Raw genomic sequence first — 13,468 nt, 5'->3', positions numbered from 1 at the left:
GTAGGCAGAGGCGGGTGTACCTGACCGGGAGCCAATGTCTTCCCCGTCTAATATTCCCTGATCGGTCACTATTACAGCTGGTTATATTTCCCATATCAGTGTTAGTCACAGTCATGATTTTGCATTTGCCAAACAAACAAACCGAACCAGCCTCGCAGGAGCAGAGCCATGCTTCTTTGTTAGCTCCCAGGCAGCTCAGTCCCTGCCAGCTTCACTGTAATGTGCACCAACAGCCCAGAAGGCAATTGTGCAATTTAACTAGAGAAATGTGCAATAAAGCAGCCCATGATTTCTCCCTTTAAAAACGGGCGCACATGTATTATTAATAGCTTACACACAGTCTAGACCTGAGAGCTCTCAGTGGGGAAGGAGGAGTAGAGATCCAGTTGTCAGAAGCTTTACTGTACCGCTTAAAAAGAAAAATCCCTTTAACCATCTATTTACCTCAAAGACCAAAGGCCTTGGTGAGGTTAGCATTTGATGTGGGTTTCACATCATGAAAAGGACCTACCATGAAGGTTAGAGAGGTTTAGCTGCTCACATGAGGTTTTTTCTTTTTGTCCTGCTCATTTCTCCTTATAATTACTAATCTCCATAGAATAAAGCAAAGTACAGTCAATACACAATATCTGTCACCTCCTCACATACCACAGTTTGTGTATACTCAGATTAAAATGTGATTTTAATTAGAATAATTTCATTTTCATCTATATCAGTATAAGAAAGGTTCATTGTACATTGATGTATTGGTTATACATTGTACAAGGACAGTGCCGAGGTACAACACATAAATTGATCTACTGTACATCAGATCTGTAAACTGATTTGCTATTGTTATTCTCTGTCCATAAAGAAGAGTGTAAACCCTTTAAATAACTTTTATATTAATACACTTAAATAGTAATGTGACTTTTATTGTGATAATTATCAATATCGACTGATATGGCCATAGCATCACCAGCCCTAGTCTGATTGTGACATATCGAAAGAGGCTTTGGTCAAATTGTGACTAGTCCATGGTCCTGTGCTGTTTTTGGTAATTTAAGATGGCATCAAATTCTTCACTGTATTAATAAGATAAAGCTTGGACAGACCTCCCTCTAATGCACAGCCCGAATATAATTGATCTGATAAGTTGTGAGTTTCATTTTGTCCTGCTGATGTTATCAGAGTTATTGGCTTACCACAACACAATTGCTGAATTTCCCTGGGCTGTAGAGAGTAAGCATGTGCTCCAGTTTTACAGCATAGCCTTAACTGAGATAACCAGCGTGCTATATGCAATGTTAACAGTGTTATTGTTGAGACAGAGCCCACTCACGTCTGCCTTATTCATAAAATCAAACTGCAGCTGGTAAACTTATGCTCAGTAAGAGCTGTGTGTCAAAAGCTTCCTTATTTTAGTACGGAGCAAATGTAGGTGAACGTCCCTCAATCAAAACAGAGTATTGCTGAGGGACAAGTGTGATGACGTGGTCCGAGGTGATGCATCACTGTGTTACTCAGCGCGGATCGTTCAGTGTATTCAAGGTAATTACATTAAACCCCTTGTAAAAATCCAGAATCCAATTCAGTGATGTTGTACAGTCGATGCTGGATCTGTCTTCTGCTAACAGATCTGTGGGCGGACCGAAGTGCCCTTGTGTCATCTGCTCGGATTTGAGCAATCAATGTGAGGCAATGCTGAGTCTAGGAAATTATTGGCCAGTCTTTGTTGGAAATGAATTGACTAATGGTGGTTGTACCTAGCAGACCATGTTGCGTCTTGACACCTGAGTTTAGAGGAAAGACTCAGAATATAACAAGCTGTGAGATTATTGACCACAGGGCCGCCCAGGGATTTGTTGTTATTGTCTGCATTTGATTTAGTTTGCATGATGTAAATGTCAATATACGTTTAAGAGCTTCACAGTGAATGACTACAGTGGCTGTGGGCGTTTATGTGTGTATGTGTGTGTTTTTTCCTTTTTTACCAGAATGTCTTTGTAATTTATTAATCATCCATAGTTGGAAAGTGTAGACTTGTAATCCTGTCAAAGGAGATTTGATCTGTAGGGATGACGGCTGTCTTTAGCAGATTTTTAGCCTGTTGTGGTTGTAAAGTCATCACGTAGGAACGTTTCTGTGTTATTTCACAATTTTGCTCTGTAGCCAGAGACAGTCATTGAATTAGATTTTCTCTGCTGCTGTGTTGTGACAGCAGGAAGTTAGGCCTTATGTGGGCCACCACAGGTCATCCAGATATACGATCAAACCTAATGGCCTTCATCACCATGCTTTGAAGGCATGTTGTGTGTGTTTCTACTGGTTTTTTTAGTGTTCTTGCTCTGGAATGGGCCGCATGTCAAGACTTGTTGTGTTTTTGTAACCAGGCAGTTGTACAGCTCTGCTCTACGGAATGTCTGCTTTCCCTGGAGGCTGCATCCCGGCGGCTGCCATGGGATCAGCACTGACCCCTGCATGTTTAACACTGTCGCCGCCCCAAACATTTGTTCTGTGGTGCTCCATTAACACCAGAATGAGCTGGGCAGGGCTTCTCTTCAAGTAGGAAGGTCATGGTTGTGCTTTTATAGTGCCACCGTGCAGTGGTGGTTACAATAGCTTGTACCAATACTGTGTGTTGGAATTGGTAAGTCCATATTGTGGCCTCTCACAGGGCGAACTTGAGGGGTTGTTTACCTCAATATGCTGGTCCCATGACCTGTTTAGATCCTGGAGGTGTACAGGAAGAGCTCTTCAGCAGCACTTCCTGGTCCAGGTTGTCCAAACACAGGCAACTGCTCCAATCAGACTGGAGGTAAGACAAGTCCCTGGCAGGGAGAGTGCCTGCCCACTGAGGGGAACTTAACAGGAGGAATGCACGGGGTTCTGGACAGACGCTCTGAGAGCTTAGCCAGATGAGGACTCGTCTCCCAGATTCACAGCCGTGTCCTTTGTCCAGCTGACAAAGCGCAGAATGGCGGCTTTTTACATTCATATGAGTCCCTAAAGACCATTATATACTTTTTAGTTACAAAGAAAATTGAGCTGTCATTTGGACCACCTATTTAGAGAAGCCTGATTCAGGCTAATGTTTGCCATTAATATCGGCTGAAACAAGTCAGGCGGTCTCAAAATTGCTGCGATGAAGAATTCCTTTGGAATCATCGTTTCTGTATTATGTTTTGTCTTTTCTAAACGCTAGGGAGGGAAGACTTTCTATCAGTGTGATGGCTCGGTTTGCATTTTAAGAGACTCGGGCACAACTCCAGATCATTCCGTCCCATTACATCCGCCATTTCTGGCTCGGTTTCCTAGTAGCTATCAATGTTGATCCCTGCTGTATGTGCAGCCACAGTGTTAACAAGGCGGTTTCTCTCACTTTTACAGCAATGGCCAGATCCTCAGATCCCCACTAGGTAGCTCAAAGCTAGCACGCAGCAGGCCTGGCAGTCACATTTCATCAGTTGTTGACCTGTGAACTGAAAGAAACTGTAGCTGGTTCAACGCAGGAGGGAGCGGTGGAAGCTGGGAAATCTAACACCACTCTGTTAGCATTCCTGGAGCATCTGAGTTCGGGATGCTCTGCTCGGCACATTATGTTTACGGCCCGTTTGTGTAGTCTGAGAAAGCAAGCACTTAGTAGCAGTGATGAATTCCACATATGTGTGTGTGTGTGGAGGGAGCATAAACTGACAAATGTAGTGTCCATTTTTATTTTAACCTAATGGTGTTAGTTTAAAAATAGTTTTCATCCAAGTGGGTCAGGGGATTCTTGATTAGGTTGCAGAGGAAATGGTTGCCCTTGAGTTGTAGGAAGTAGAAAATATATCTTGTAGGAAAACCAAGCAATGTTCCCAATTATAACTATACAATTACATTATTTTAATAACCCTATTAATAGTAAAGTGCTTAACAATTAAGGCTCCCTTAGTTCCCATATTTTCTTGTCTCTTAGAAAAGTCACTGTTATTTTTACAGTTCCCATTTTACTGTGCTTCTTGTATTAAAAGGAAGTTGCTCATGTGTGAGCAGGACAGAGACACACAGACATGTGTACAGACTCTTCTATGTGCTTGTTTATGTGAACTCTATTTCACCCCAGTCACTGAAAACCTTATAATAACAAACGGACGAAAAGATAAGGCTGCTGAGCTTGTGGTTTATCTACGTGTGTGGCGTCTGTTTTTTTTAACCAACTAATAGGAGGAAAGTACCACATTGACCCGAGACATCAGACCTCCGTGTCCTGTGCAGTCCCACATGTGTTTGCAGCCTCCAGACCCAGACACTTCAGTCTGTCTGGCCTCCTGGTTGGCGTCGTCTCCCTTCTCTCCCACTCTGCCTCTCTCAGCAGCCTTGTTGCCCACCTGCTGGGCCCAAGCCCACCTCCACTACACCTCCAGACTTCAAACACATTGTACAGACTCATGGCACTGCCCTCAGTCTGTTCGCGAAGGAAACTATCAAGCCCAGATCTTTTACTTTAAATTTCCCCTTTGCTCTGCTGTTTCTGCAAACCATATAAAAGAGGCATGCTCTGGGCTGTGTTAGCCTTAGCATGACTAAGCAGACTGGCAACAGACTGTGACCATGAAATGCTTCTTTTCTTATTTTATCTCATACAGAATTTGTTTTGTTTCATACTCACAAAAATACAAGTTTAAAAGTTAAATGATTAAACTTAGAAAAATGTCATTTCCAGAAGTTGGTTGTCAGACGTACTGAATATCAACTCGCTCTTCTAAGCAAGTTGCTCAGCGAATGCTGGTGTGACAAAGTGAGATCTGTGTAGCCGTGCAGTGTCGTCTGCTGTGAATTTGTGGGAAATGGCAGCTTCTCTGAGACAGGGTGAGATTTAAAGTGTTTTCCTCGTTTTTTCCGTCCCATCTCATTCTTCCTGATCGCTTTTCTTCTTTTCTTCTACATTAATTCCATCTTTTCATCCTGCGATTAGTTTTTTTCATGCCCATCACTTTGATTGTGCTGGAGCTCATTGGACTGCTCTCATCATAGACTGTGGGGGTTCCCAGTTTATTCACACCTCCTGCTGCAGCACAGATGCTCATTATGGTGCGTTTCCAGGCCACGACGGCTCAATCAGGTTTTGTTAAGACTGAATTGGCAAATGAGCCTCCATTTCTTTGGCTTTATTTCATTCAGTTTTGTTTCAAGATTTACTTGGAGCGGTTTCTGTACCTCTAAATGGTCATACGTTTGGGTTGTTGAAAGGTTTATCACACATTTTCTTTTAGCCTACGAATAATCACTTACAAACATCAACGTTTTAGTAGTTTGAAGACATGTCATAGACTTGTGTCATATATTTTAGGTTTGTTTCAATATCTGTTTCTGCTTAACTTGTAATGCTGCTTCACGACTGTAGATGTGTCATCCTTTTAATCTGTCCTGTCACAGCCTCCGTGATGAGCGTGCACTGCTTCACTACAGTTGTAGTTCTAACTTGGCATGTTGAGGGAGATGTAGCTCATTAAGTCAGTGAGTGGAGTCTTCAGCAGGCCTGCAGGACTCTGGCAGGTACTTCACTCTCTCCCGCTGAGGAGCAGATGCTCAGGTTGGCGGTTTGGCAGCAGGGCATCTGGTTTCGGCACCCGCCAGCCGTATGCATAATTAAGCCCAATTTTCCCTCACGGTGGCTGACATGCGCCAGTCACTGCTGGGCTCAGTGCCCCGGGCGAGAGTAATCCCCTGGCAGTGTGGTCACACTGCTAATAGGCTGCAGGACAAATCTGTTTATTTGACACCGGATTCACACTCACCTGGGTTTTTATTTGAAACTCACTGCTGCATTTTGCCTTGAATTTTCCCCAGGGCTCCACAAGTAAACAAGTTATCGTATATCATGGCTTTTATTTCCAGTGGAATTATCTTGGGTTTGTGGCATATGGCTAAAATACAAACATTTACTCTGAATACCTGCTGTTGCTAAAATATTCAACATGTTCAAGCCTAACGGAATAAATGGCACAAAAATAGCTGCTCTGGAAGGCAGTGGCTCTATTAGTCCTCTACATTATATTAGGAAAGGTAACTGAATAACATTTTAACCCTGTGCAGCCTGACACATCATTTCTCAATTTTTTAATTTGAAGACAAAAACAGTTTTTTTGTTTTGATACAGCAGGTATTAAAGGCACTTTAATGACCATAACAGTGTTTCTTCTAGAATTGAATTTGGAATATTTATTTGGTTTCAAACATCCACTTAACATCCAGCTTGTTGTGTCATGATCACAGTTCCCTGGCCCATAACTGCATCCCTCCACCAAGTTTTGTGGTTATCTGTTGGAAATGTTTGTGTAAAGCTGCTAACTAACAGACAAACACACTAACATGAAAACATCTCCTCCTTGGCAGAGGTAAATACACAAATGGTCACAAATGAACTACTCATCTATGGACGGAGAGAGAATTATATTATCGATACAAATGTGATGGAAGTGCATCATCTAATGGAGCCCATAGTGAGTTGGTATTTGAGTTAATACTAAAATGCAGTGTTATGTGCGGGAGATCTATGACATTTGAACTTCAGGAAAAAAAACCCAGTGGAGATTAATGTTTAAACCAACATATTTTGTAAATCATCTGTTTAAAATAGCAGTATTCACAATGTGTGACTAACATTAGCAAACTAATGTAGATAATGTATAAAAGAGGGAGAATGTTATTATCTTTCCTGCTCTCACACTGGCTACACACAGCACAACACAGAATTACAGCCCCCCAGAATCTCTTTCAAACTTCAGCTTCATCCCGTTGATATTCCCTCAGGGAAATTAAGGATTAGCACAGCTTTTCAAACAGGAATTCCTCAGTCAGTTCCCATGAATGTGCCCCCTCCCCAACTAAATCAACTCTGTTTTGCCCATTGCCCCGCTCCGGGCCTAAGCCCCGGCCCCCAGATAGGTTGGTTGTGAGCCGTAGTAAGAGGATGAAGTGGATTGTCGAGCACCACTCTGACTCATGCCCTTGAGTGCCATGCTGCCAAAATGCAGAGAGGACGTAACACTTTCTGACTTCACTTAAAGCTGCTGCTACAGGCAGCCCTGCTTAAAGCACATTTAAATGGTATGACAGTAGAGAGGCAGACAGCTTCATTTCCTCTACATGGAGATCATTTTGATAGGATTAATTAACACCCGTGTGTCTGATTAGAGCCCTAATATTCCGGAAAAACCACAGAGTTGCATATTATTGTGCTTTGTGATGCTTTTCACCCCTGTTGAGGTTTCATTGATCATTGGGCTGATGTGACAGTGAGTGTTTGTGTTTCTGAGTGGCATTTGTGGAACTTCTGGCAATGTCACATCTGTGTCATAACTGCTGAGACTGTCCAGTGTCAAACGCAGCGTAAATCTGACCCTTTATTCTGGACTTCTCTACAATCAGAATAGGAAAGAGACGTCATGGAATTTATCTTGTGATACATCTGGAGGTTTAGCTCGCATGACTAAGCAGTTGATTGTCTAAAATAAAACAAGATGAAAACTTCACATTTCCACCGTAGTGTAACAGTAAACGTCCTGATGCTCACTTGCATGATATGACAATCACTGCAATAAAATCACAGCCATGTTAATTATATGCCTGACCCCATGGCATGCCTCCTTGCATTACTCAGATAATCATTACTGCCCCATGCCTGATTTTGTTGAATTCTAAAGTCGCCGTTGCTGCTGTTCGTGTTTATGTTAATTTGTGTATGTGGGGGTTTTGCTGTAAGCCGTTACATAACTCCTTTATCTGGGACAGCAACGAAAGGTCTGTTTCTGTCTCCGTTTTCCACTTTGATGTGTTCAGCGGCCATGCACATGCAAGCCAGGGCTGCCTCCCTCTTTACTACGAATTTGGTTGCTGGTCCAGAGGAGGAACAGAGAGGAAGTGTGCACGTATGACTCCTTACGAGCTGACATGATCTGAACTCACAGTTATTTGAAGTGAAACGCATCAATCCCCAGCATTTCCTTCCTCCACGTTTTCCCACTGTAGTGTTTCCTTTGAGCTCACCCTGCGTTTGATGTCTCATGTCTTCATGGCTCCCTGAGTCGGTTAAGAGATGGGGGGGGGGTTTGCTGTAAGAAATAAACGGCTTAGGTTATGACTAGGAGAGTGGTGCATCCCTGTGTGTCTGTGCTCCGTCAGGCCCATTGTTCCGCAGGCTGTGGAGCCCTCCGAGATACTTATTTAATGAGACAGCTCTGACTGTGTAATTGCAGGCTGCTCTGAGAGCTATTATGGGAGATGTATTTTAGGGGAGGGGAGGCAAAATGGCCATTACTGCGACAAAACCGAGTGAGGCAAAGTCACAAGAGTTGCACTGAAGCTGATGCGAGGAGGCCGAGCATGCTGCTGCCACACCTTCTACACCGATTACATCACGGATCAATTCATACTGTGTCTGTGAGTGTGTTCTGCTGCTGGAGCTGTTGTTTTTTCCCCAGCTAATAGCCTCTGATGCTGTTCGTCCTCCCAGCAGAGCTCTCTCCAAACGCTTCAATCATAGAAGTTTTTCTTGCTTGCATTAAAATTTAAGCCAGTAATAATTAATTAATTCTTCCTGCTGCCAAATCAGTCTCTTTCGTTGGTTTTTAAGACAATTTTCTATAATATATCAAAAGCTAAGTAAATAGATTCTAAAAAAAGAAAAATATATTTCTTTTCCATTCATGTTGGATTCTGTGTGAGGCCCGACTGCTTTGCTCCCGTTGTTTTTCAGACCCTGGTTTTAGATATTTGGTTCACTAGTGTTGGGATTTCCACATCGAATGATTTATTTAGGATGTGTTAAGGTCTTTCAGAGAGCCTCACATCCCCGGCCTGGCACTCAGTCTCACCAGACATCCTTCAGCTTCTTGAATTACTCATTCCATCTCTCTTAACCCCCGCCCCCCCATCGCCGCTCTCTTCCGCCTTCACCACAGAGCTGTTTGTGAATTAAAAGAAACAAGCCAATCTGAGCTGACAGCTCGAGTTCAGCTCAAGTGGATGAGAGTGCCGGGCTGATGCTGGGCCAGCTTTACACTTTACCCCTCCGCTGCTTGTTTTTGGCTCGGCCTCAGAGCTTTGTTTGTTGTTTCTTACGCTGCATGACACAAAGCCCATTCTAATTCAGTGCTTGGCTCAGAACGATCAGGCTTGGGTTGCATATCTGCATAACTAGATAAAATTAGCTCACCGTAGCTGCTGCTCTGTGGTATTGGTGTTTCTTGTCCTTCCTGGTTCCTCCCAGTCGATGCTGCTGCTGTTCCCGGCCCCATGTTTTCATATCCCTGTCGTCTGGCAGGAGGTTGGGCTGTGTAATGCGAACGAGCCGCTGAGATAGTGATCAGTCACACCTACAAGTAGAGACTGTACACAGGGATAGGCACTGTTTATTTGGTGTGTGTGTGTTTGAGTCTGTTATGGAACCAAAATAACAATCGTCTCTCCTCTCAACAGTATCTGGAGAGGCTCCAATGTGAATTGTGTGGACAGCACTGGATACACCCCCCTCCACCACGCTGCCCTGAATGGACACAGGTAGATCAGTGATAAATAACTGTTGGGAATTGGAGAATTGAAGAAATGACTGTGCAGCGTCTCATTATGTTCTACATTGAATGAGCTCTGCCCTCACACACAATTGTCCCACGGGGGAAACTAAAGCTATTGATTGAGTGTTTGTCAAGGACGAGTGTGTATTTATTAGTGTGGTTTAAGCTCCTGCCATTCTCTGACCCACGTTGTCCCTCGATTGATCCGCAGCGAAGTGGTGGAGGCGCTGCTACGAAACGAGGCCTCGACTAACATCGCCGACAACAAGGGCTGCTACCCGCTCCATCTGGCAGCGTGGAAGGGGGACGAACATATTGTCAAGCTGCTCATTCACCAAGGACCGTCAAACCCTAAGCTCAACGAGCAGGTCAGGCACAGCGTTTTCTCTTTTATGCTTGTGTGTGTGTGTATCTGATTTGACTACTGCAGTTCTGGTTTTGGGTTTTCAAACACATTTTTATTTGATGATAATATGTGAGAATTGACGTCAATGATTTGTTCCTCAGCTTGTTTAGAGCCAGTGACCCCGTTCAGACCTGGTATTAACGTCCGTGCTGAGGGATCCGATCACAGGTGGTCTGGTTAAGGCCAAGTGGGTCAAGATCCGATCACTCAGACCACATGTGGAGGAGGTCTTAGATCTGACCCACTACAGTTTCATAAATGTTTCAATTTCTTATTGCCCATATGTGAAGCTGTTTGTAGCCACCACCACAATACCACCACACTGAACACTGCATGGTTGAAACTTCTCAAATTGATAAAATCTTTCTTTCAGATTCACTCCCTCTCCTGACACCTCTCTCTGGCGACATCTCTCACACCCACACGCTGACACACAGACACAGTGACACAGGACTCGTCTGCAAACTCAAACTTAACAGCAAACAGAAATTACTTGTTTATTTCCATATAGAGCAGGGAAGTGAGATCTGATGACAAGTGGTCACAGGAGACTCTCGGGGCAGATGTGAACACCAGGTCTGAACTGAGCCTGTGTGACTGACACATTAGCACTTTGTGGAAGGTTCTTCTTTTAAAGACGTTTAAGTTCAGCTTTTCAGCAGATTTGTCCACCTCTTGAACTTTCATTATGACAGTTCATATGGTTTAGTCAGGGAATTAAAGAAGTTGATTTTGTTTTTTTGGTAAGGAGGAAGGATATATTTTTAGCAACTAAAAGCACAGTTAAATGTTTTGCTGTTAATTCTACTTTAGCATGGCTTGCTTTATATTTGAAAGAGGAAGTGTGCATTAAACTCAGCGCTTTGTGAAGTTTACCGTGACTCCTCAGTTTGAAGCATTGACGCCATGTCAGTGTGATAAGTGCTTGTTTGCTCTAACCATTTTAACTGTTTTAACTCATGTGTTTGATTTTTAGTTTGGTTGCTTCCAAACTCTCCAGCTTGTCCCATTTGTGATGAGGAGAAATGACCCATGATGAGCATCAGAAATTAAAACCATAACAGGCCAATCTGAGATTTAACAAAAAGTAGATTAAAAAGGTGTCTGTCTCATTTTGTGTCATCTCTCACTGCCTGTTCATGACATCTGACTGTTCATTAACTCAAATCTGATTTTTTTTAAGTTCCCATTTTCCTTTAGTTGCACTCATTTGTGATCATCATTCGTTCGTTCATCGCTTGTCTGAACAGAAGCCATCAGCCTTTCTTCTCTTTCTCCCTCCCAGAGCTCTCTAGACCATAAAGAGTTCAAACGCTGTGGGCCCTTTGACCCCTATATTAATGCCAAGGTGTGTACACAGTGCTGCAGAAACAACAATTTCCTTTTTGACGTGCTCCTTCGCTTTACTGCTGTGTTGGCTTGATGTGCTTGGGTTTGGTCTGTTGCTGCTTGCTGCTGTTCTGGAGATATGGGGGAGGCTTTTAATTTCCCTGGCTATCAGTACATCTCTGTCCTCTGGCTCTCTACTCATGTTTGCTTGTGATCTCTAAATTGTTATGTTTGACGTAAGTGACACTGCATTTACAGCATGCCCTCCACCGATGTTAATCTTCCCATCACATGTTACAACACTCTTGTTGCAGCCTTTTTGATCAGGGTCAGGAATAAACTGGGCTCTGGATGGAAATGCCCTAGAAAGTTTTCGTTAATGCCTCCGTGTCCCAGTAGGTGACTTTCGAGTTTGTGTGTTGGAGCTCTTCTCCTCTGGTTGAGGAAAAATTCAGTGAACATTAAGTGAAAACTGGTGTAATATGCAGCCTCAGTCACCAAAGTCTTTGGCTGCAGGAGGAGAAAATATTGACTGATTCAAACCGCTCTCTTAATTAAAACTCCGACACCCATTACCGTATTAGAAAATCAACAGTGGAAGGTTGAACGATGGGGTAGCTTACAGGAAGTCTTCTATAAATCCTGATTGTTGGCTGCAGGATACTGTGATTAATACAATTTAGTTGAAGTCAGTTCATTTTCGTCTGATTAAGTGTTCAGTTCTACTGTATTATTTCAAAGACATTGTTTCAAAGAATAAAATATATAATTCCTTAAATTAAAAAAGAAATTAAGAGGCAGACGTGTGATGAGATAAAATTTCTTTCCAATATGGAAGTAGGTTGTCATAAAAATCTGTTTTCAGACATGAAAATATTATCACCATAAGCTCTCGGATCTTGTTGTCTTTCAAAGTTGACATCTTAGTGATTCTTCTATGTGTTTGACTTCTCTCTTTCATCCCTGAGACCTATTTATACTTTTGGGGGTTTTTTGTTCAGTTTTGCATCATCAACAACATTCACTCTCTTACGGTAAATTTTGAGGAAGTTTTTCTGGGGGACTGGCAGGAAAAGTTCCTGAAAATATAGAGAGCAGCTGACTCACACATCTGCATTCTCACATATAGCCTCTTAAATTTTAGGACAATATGCTGAGTTCAGAGCATGTTTGAAATGGAACTAATAATTATTTCAAATATGAAAAAAATATGTGACTCCTTAAAGTTGAAACAAAACTAAAAGAGAAATACGATCAGATAATTTAATAATTTATACATACATGTGTTAAAGTTTCCTGCAGTGGCTGCGTTTGTCTCTTTTCATTTAGTCTATTTGAGGCGTTTCATATTGACTCTTGTGGTTCGTTGTGAATGATATCTTAATGCAAACACTTTCAGGATAGTTCGGGAGCCCCTACCTGGTTATGGGCCTGAATAATTGATGCCCTGTTATGAATAAAACAAAATCGTGGATGCGGTGTGGAGCCTCTGGCCCTGGTTGTGGTCATGGTTGATGGCATCATGTGACTGGGTGGGTGGGGTGCAGAGCGCCTCTTCTCATGAGGAGGATGGGAGTTTTTTTTTGCCGCACCGGTCTCTTTGCATCAGCATCAAAGAGATGTCCATGCTTTGAGTGTGTAAATGGGTGAATTTGCTCCTCCTCCTCCTCCTCCTCCTCCTCCTCCCAGTTTGTGCTCCTGAACTTGCTTCGCTCGAGAGAGGAAGAGGTGACGTTGTCATAGTAACAGTGTCACGGCTTATTGGCCGTACAGTGTTGGTGAGTTTCCCCAGTGGAGACATGTGGTGTTTGAGCGGAGTGAGCTTGTCAGACATGAAAGGTGTGTGATAAGGCTTCAGTGGTCCCCATCAGGGACACTCAAGGAATCAGTCTGGACCGGATCCAGTTCTCTCTCATCCTGGTCCAGGAAGCCAGTCAGACTCATGTTTATTCATTTCACCTCTGTGCTCTCTCACTCATTGTGTCCAGGGAGAGCTGGTTACTTTGATGATGCTTCACATGCCTCAATAAGGGAGGATTAACCACCAACCAGAGGATCTGACCTCCACTGACCACTGCATCTGAAAACTCTTCCTGAATTTGACTTAAAAACAAGCGTAGACTTAGGCGCTAAAAAATAATAATAACTATTTTGATTTATTTAATTAAGACTGTAGCTAAAGATTAACTTTTTGTTG

General features: G+C 42.9%; 1 protein-coding gene across 27 annotated transcripts in view; it reads left to right on the top strand.

Moving 5' to 3' along the window:
• Positions 1-13,468, top strand: part of LOC109635140 (ankyrin repeat and SAM domain-containing protein 1A) — a 57,856-nt gene that overhangs the window by 577 nt on the left and 43,811 nt on the right. For 20 of the 27 annotated variants that reach the window (XM_069527446.1, XM_069527447.1, XM_069527445.1 and 17 more), the window contains exons 2-4: positions 9,442-9,522; positions 9,748-9,904; positions 11,228-11,290. In XM_069527446.1, coding sequence (XP_069383547.1) covers positions 9,442-9,522; positions 9,748-9,904; positions 11,228-11,290 — 301 coding nt within the window. The remainder of the gene's footprint in view (positions 1-9,441; positions 9,523-9,747; positions 9,905-11,227; positions 11,291-13,468) is intronic. The other 7 variants (XM_069527451.1, XM_069527448.1, XM_069527443.1 and 4 more) reach the window with 1 other exon arrangement.

Source organism: Paralichthys olivaceus, chromosome 6, assembly GCF_024713975.1.
Source record: "Paralichthys olivaceus isolate ysfri-2021 chromosome 6, ASM2471397v2, whole genome shotgun sequence".
Taxonomy (NCBI): domain Eukaryota; kingdom Metazoa; phylum Chordata; class Actinopteri; order Pleuronectiformes; family Paralichthyidae; genus Paralichthys; species Paralichthys olivaceus.
Note: the sequence above shows the minus strand (reverse complement) of the source record. Positions and strands in the feature narration are given on the sequence as shown.